This window comes from Dermacentor silvarum, chromosome 10 (genome assembly GCF_013339745.2).
Source record: "Dermacentor silvarum isolate Dsil-2018 chromosome 10, BIME_Dsil_1.4, whole genome shotgun sequence".
In the NCBI taxonomy this organism is placed as follows: domain Eukaryota; kingdom Metazoa; phylum Arthropoda; class Arachnida; order Ixodida; family Ixodidae; genus Dermacentor; species Dermacentor silvarum.
This window is the reverse complement of record NC_051163.1, coordinates 44,734,112-44,740,955: the sequence shown is the minus strand read 5'-3', so window position 1 is coordinate 44,740,955 and position 6,844 is coordinate 44,734,112. Positions and strand designations below refer to the sequence as shown.

At 46.3% G+C, this 6,844-nt stretch overlaps 1 protein-coding gene across 1 annotated transcript in view; it reads left to right on the top strand.

Moving 5' to 3' along the window:
- Positions 1-555: 555 nt before the first annotated feature.
- LOC125940686 (calcium-activated chloride channel regulator 2-like) overlaps positions 556-6,844 on the top strand; it is a 76,499-nt gene continuing 70,210 nt past the window's right edge. Inside the window, exons 1-2 of the mRNA XM_049657117.1 lie at positions 556-690; positions 4,979-5,085. Coding sequence (XP_049513074.1) covers positions 624-690; positions 4,979-5,085 — 174 coding nt within the window. The 5' untranslated portion in view covers positions 556-623. The remainder of the gene's footprint in view (positions 691-4,978; positions 5,086-6,844) is intronic.

Here is a 6,844-nt window from a genome sequence, read left to right as displayed (position 1 = left end):
TGTGTATATGACGCAGACCTGAAAATGCGTCGAGAGGCGTAAGCACGTCTTGGTGACGCTGCAAGGCGTCTTGCAGAACGCCAGCGTTCACCGGTTCGTGAATGAAAAGCTTAACGACGAAGCTTTGCGGAAATATGCAATAGGTGAGTGACGACAGCCATGCGCCCAAACGTTACGCAAAGTGCCAACGGCTGGTGAGGTTTTATTCGTAGGTGCGAACAAGTACTTCGACATGTGCTGTGGGTAATGAGTTTGGTTCGGTAGTAGAGTGTTGACGGCCTGTCACCTAACTAAATTAGACTGCAGTGTTCGGAACTTTGACGTGAGGCGGAACATTGGACCGTGTCTCGGGTCCTACGAGGACTGACTGAATGATCCCTCTCAACGTGCAGGTCGTGCTTAAATCGGCATCCCAGTTCCTACACATAGCTACGAACGGAAGAGTTTACTTTAAAAAGTTCATCATCGAATTCCCGAAGTCTTGGCCCAGAAGGAAAGATGCACGTATCCTAGGGGCAACGTACTACCCGAAAAGTGAAGTACGAATAAGGAATTCCTCGTTTTGCGGAGACGCTCGGCCCTACACAGTCTCATCAGGAGGGTGCGGGGAAAAGGGAGACTTCATGCACCTTCCAGCAGAGTACCTCCTCAACCTGAGTCCCTTGACGGCAGAAAAAAAAGAAAGTTCTGGTACGTAATTTTTGTTACTGTTACAATGACTTTATGGGAAGAAATTGCGGCTTAATTCAGGGTTCGATTTTGCCCGGCATCGGAGAAACTTAATTCAACAGAGTTTTTTTTTTTGTTATTTAAGAGCGGCACATACTGACTGAGTGTCACATATCCAGAGAAAAAAACGGGTCCAAAGGTTTGTTTCGAGCACTGTTGCCTCAGGTCAGCATCCCGAAGCCCATCAGACCATAAAGAGCCAGTTTTCACCCAATTTGCCGGGAAAGAGATTAGGCGTCGACATTAGAGATTAGATAGATGGATATAGATAGATAGATAGTTTTTACAGCTGACACAAAAAGTGAGAATCTATTTTAGCGACGCTAAGCGCTATTAGAGCACAGATTTGCAAAATGGTATCACAACTTGCAGAACTTAGCAGACGATGTTACACAGTGCACAGCTGCCAATTATACTAGTACTGATATAGTTCTAAGAACACGTGACTGCCTGACAGACCGCGAATATATGTCATAGAATATATCCATATATGCCATATTAATGTCGTGAGAGGAAGGGGGAACCGTGGAGCTCGATTTTGTTAATCATGACCACATAAACCCGACAGACAAAGAAGCCAAGGAAATCATCGGGGAAATTGAGTGTGGTTGAAGTTGAATGTTGAAAATAACGAAGAAAAGGGAAATGAAAGTGGACGAAAAGATAACTTGTCACCGGTGGGAGCGGAGCCTGCAATCTCCGCATTACGCGTGCGTTTCACTACCAATTGTGGTACAGCGATGGTCATCAATTCGTCCACTAACTTGGGTATTTATGTTTACTAGATTTAGTCCTAGGAGTGTTAGCCTGCGCCACGCAAAACCACGGTGGGCGGATGCCTGCGCCACTGAGAACCATGATGGGCGGATGTGGAACATATTTTTTAGCCCGATGGCGTCGCGTAACACGTAACACATGGGTTTATTAGCCACGTGCCTGCTCTTCCAAGATCACGTGTTACGTGACGCCATCGGCCAAAAAATGGATGTTCCACATCCGCCCACCATGGTTCTGAGTGGCGCTAGCTAACACTCCTAGGGCTAGATCTAGTAAACATAAATACCCAAGTTAGCGGGCGAATTGATGACCAACGCTGTAAAACAATTGGTAGTGCAACGCACGCCTAATGCGGAGGTTGCGGGCTCGCCTTCCGCCGGTGACAAGTAATCTTTTCGACCACTTTCATTTCCATTTCTTCATTATTTTGTACATTCCAAATTCAACCACAGCTAATTTTCCCAATAATTTCCTTAGCTTCATTGTCTGTTGGGTTTATGTGGTCACTATTAATGTCGTCTAATACACGATACCGCAAGTACATCATTTGAAGAAAACGCATTCCGTACGCAGCTACAACTATGTTTCTAGTCAGCTGCTCCAGCAGCGCACTTCATATTGAAAGGGCCCAGCATTGAGTGGAGGCGCTTGCACGTACGAAGCTTAAAAAACGTTATCGTTGTGCAAGCAAAGGCCACTCATTCTGCCAAACGACACTGGTGAAAAGTAGAGGCATCCGGAAAGAAAAAATGGCTGAATTTGACTGCGGAAACATCGGCGCTTGTGAGATCTACAGATTTCACTAAAATGTGCCGCATTTAACTGGCGGATCTCAGCGTTTATTGTTCCCCAGGCTGTTGTGACACTAAACGACACAATGCTGTGCAGCAGGCTCGCGGGGTGAAGAGGGCATTCTTGCCATCACGGAAACCTAAACACCAGCAGCACGGACCGAGACGCTAACGCGCGCCGCGTAGTCCCTCCTGCGGAGGATCGTCGATATTCCAATCTGCCAGCTAGGAGCAGAAACTTGAGGTTTCCTCGTTTATGTTTAGTCTTAGACAAATGCAGCTTCGGAGGCCTGAATCTCTCCCTGCGGTCTGCGGAACGCATAAGGCAAGAAGTCACATGATAACGTCAACAAGGCACAATGTCGACAGGAAACAGGAGACTCGCTGCGAGCACCACACTTTCTCCTGTCTTCCGGAACGTTCATTTTCTCGGGCAACAACAACAACAACAAAAGTATTTCGCCACCGTTCAAGCGGTACTTTGCGCAGCTGGCTTTCCACATGTGTTTTATGCGTGACAGCCTGCATTTCAGACATCATTAGGCGAAAGCCGCCTGTGTGGACTTCAGTGATCACTGGGGAAATGATGCTCTACTGCGAGTGAGACGCTGTCTTTTAGAGTAACAAGAAGGGAGCGTGGTAAAGTAAAAAGAGAGGCGGATGCGTTGTCAATAAAAGCCGAGGCAGTCGCAAAAAAAAAAAAAAAATCTGTGCAGATCACATGCGCTGTGGGAATCGACGTTATGCGAAGCATTTTGCAAGCAGCTGGCTATGCAGCGTTGTTCGGGTTTCTGCAAAGCGTTAACGGGTTACTGTACCAAAACGTGAAGTCTGTGCCCATTTATAGCCATTCGGACGAGTGGCGTGGTGCCGCTGCTCGCCTTGGCCAAGCCGTGATGAACGCTGCCATAGTAGAATTCGATGCGGTGTTGTCGCACTCGGACACTGTGTGCACAATTGAAGACACCGGCCTTGTTTGATTAAGCGGCCTGACAACGACGAGATGGCCGTGAATGTCCGGCACGAGCTTCAGGTGGAACGCCTGAACGCCTCGGAAATCGACGCTCGTGTGAATTCTACTTTTCAATCGCTGTTTAAACGGATGCAACCAGCGCCCGGTGTTTTGCTGCCGAGATGCCGGATCTTCTCACGCGTGCCTCTTGTCTCGACCGCACATGGCACGCAAGCATAAGAGGCGACAGTCGGAATACGAAGTTGGAATGACGGTGCAGCGAGCACTGCGGCATCAGAACACGAACATATAGTCATCGGCCCAATTTAGCAGATCACTTGGTCCACCGGGTCGGCATAAATTTTTGTCATAGTAATAATGTCATGCCATGCATGCATCCATCCACGACATAGATTTATCGCATACTTGTAATGCATGTCATGACATTCATGGGAATCGTGTCATGGCTTGACATACAGACCATGGTATTTATTCCAACCGCTCTGTTACATACTTGGCATGACATGTCATTCGATTCAGTATAGTCATCTCATTTGTGGCATTCATGTCATCACGTGATTGTCATTCATGCCAGTTACATTGCCTAACAATTAGGATATGCATATGAATGAAATGACATGCATCAGATGAATGACAATGTCGTGATTGTCATGAATGACATGAGGTGGTGGCGTCGTGGTCATTTCTTTAAATAAATGGATGTGTATGAAGATAAGTTTGACGTGACATGCGTTTATGCAATGACAAGAATGACATAGAATGCTATGCTCATGATGTCTTTTCATTAATCTCACGCAATTCATGGAATTCATATCATGTTACGCAGGTCATTCTTGACAGGTCATGCACGCATGTCATGTCATTCCTATGCAGGTATATATCGAGTTAAACAAATGACGGCGACAGAATCATGTCATTCATACCATTTATTTCATGACATACATTTCATGACAAACATGTGATGTCATTGATGTCATGACATGACATGCGCTTGTATTTGTCATTCATGTCGGGACGTACATGTCATGTCATTAAATTCGTGTCACTCCGTGTCATTCATGTCATGACACTTACGTCATGTCATCCATGTATGGTCTTGCATGCATTTCATACGTATCCTGATATATACTGCGTTAAAGAAATGACCAAGACAGCATCATGTCTTGCCACTGATGTCATGACATGTCAGGCATGTTAAATAAGCCTCTCTTTCATGCCGCACCATGCCTATTCTGATATATATTCAGTTGAAGAGACGACCACAACGGCATCACGACGTACGAGGCTAGATAGATAGACAGATAAAGATAGGTACATACAAATAGATAGATATAGATAGATATAGATCGATATAGATTGATTCAAAACGCCTGAATTTCGCAAAGGATGCTTCGCAGCAATATTCCCGGCCACAGCTAGGCTAACTGCAAAACTTCAACCGGCATCATATCGCACTGATCCCTCGTGGTACACTCAATTTACGCTTGCTTTTCTTCTACTCGCTTATTTATTCCCGGTTATTTCTCACTTCCTGTCCCCTCATACCTTATATTTCAGTTATACAAGTGTCGTCGAAAGGGTTTTGATAGTTGTTCTGTGCATTGCTTTCTAAATATACGCGTTGTGCTCGCTAAACAAGCGTCGGATCACTCAACAAAAAAGTGCTTTATTGCGTGTGTTGATTGAGTGACTTCATTTTCTTTTCAAGCGTACACTTTCGTACATGAGTGGGCGCACCTGCGCTATGGAGTATTTGACGAGTACGGTAGACGGGGAGATCCTGAGTATCCGGAAACGTACTGCGAGGGACGCAAGGTGAGCAGCAGTCCTTGAACTTGTATGTGGAGTGTCCTCAGTGTTTTCCATCCGCAACTCACTCCCAGAATGCTGTAATTGGCCTCGAGAGCCACCACTGGAGAGACCAGCGCTGCCATCGCTGTGACGTATAAAGTGACAACACGTGACTCGTGTTCCCGTCTTCGCCACCTTTGCTGCCTTTGCCCCACTCAACGCATCTCTGTGGCTGGACGTTTGAAGCCTTTATTGTAGGATTTTAGACAACGTGTTTCATTACAAAGGCAGCAATTTACTTGCCCACTCTTACAACATCGTTTACTGCTCGGTGTCGCAGTGCCGGACGTATTCGGCCGAGCCCGGCGTGGGTTTTCTCGCGTACCCCAAAATGAAGCGGCAGCGAGATGCTTGGCTGATGAAGCCACTGAAAGCGAAACAATATGATGATCGTGATATGAGTCGAGGAAGCAATGCACACACGGCCTGTAGTGCGCTCGCTTGATACATGACATCAGTAAAAACAAAACAAGAAAAAAGTCATAGGCCTGCGCGGCACACGCAGCACATTCACAGCGTAAGCTGGTTGAGCGGCGCATGAGTAGCTCCAATTTTGGTACCAAGCACAACAAAGTCTTCGCGGCAAAGTGTCAACGCCTCGATTTTGACGAGAACGATCTGAACTGTCCGCCCGCCGTCAGCGTCGACGGCGAGCTGCGGCTTGTAATGCTCTCTGCACAGCAGTCTGCTGAGCCCAATCATGCCTGGTTGTAGCTGCGCACGTAGCTCTACGATTCGCTTCTTCAGCAGCGGTTCGTAACTTGGGAGGAGACGCCATAACGTGTACCGAAGAGGTACCCAGAATACGTGGCGTACATCTAACATCGGGATAGCGTCGATTGCGCGCCTCGTCTGAATCGCATTGCGTCGGAATCGCATCCTCGTCGCACGCGGCGGTTTCAGGCACGTTAACTAGATGGCGCCACCAGACTGGCGGCGCCATCTGAAACGACCATGAGAGCACCCTCATGAACGAAACGACCATGAGAGCGCCCAGACGAATAGGCGGCTGTTTCATGTCCTACATGACACCCATGTCATGACATGTTATGACCTATCATTTATGTCCGAACCCATTTCAGTAGTTTGTGAGCGTTAATCTTTTTTTCAGTGAGTGATTGTCATCTTCGTGCTATTCATGCTCATGACTATGACGTCTATCATCGTCCTTTGGTGTTTTTCTTCACTTAGTGCCCACGCCCACACCCATTCCAGTCGTTTTAAATGTTTCTTGGCGAACATTTGCCACTTTGAGAGTACCTATCTATCTATCCACCTACTCTTGGTGTTCTCATGGTCGTGTCGTTAACTTGGTATGTACCGAAACTGGCACAGTATGACAAGAGCGTATGACGAACATAAATGATAGGTCATAACGTGAATGACATGTATGTCATGTAGGTCATGAAATAGCCTTCAACATCTTGTTGCTCTCATGGGTCAAAAATAATCCAAAGTGGCAAATCGAGAATTAGTGATGGTAATGGGTTTAAGTATTGTTATAATGCTAACGATAACAATAGTATATTACAATAATGACTGAATAATGACTCAGCGAAAAATCACAATTACTCCGCGAAAAAACATCAACGCTCAAATACCACTGGAATGTGGGCACTAAGAGTAGAAAACACTAAAGAATGTGGCAAAAGTCGTAGTCATCAGCGTGACTCAGCAAAAGCGGACAATGACTCAGAAAAAAGATGAACAATAAGAAAAGTCC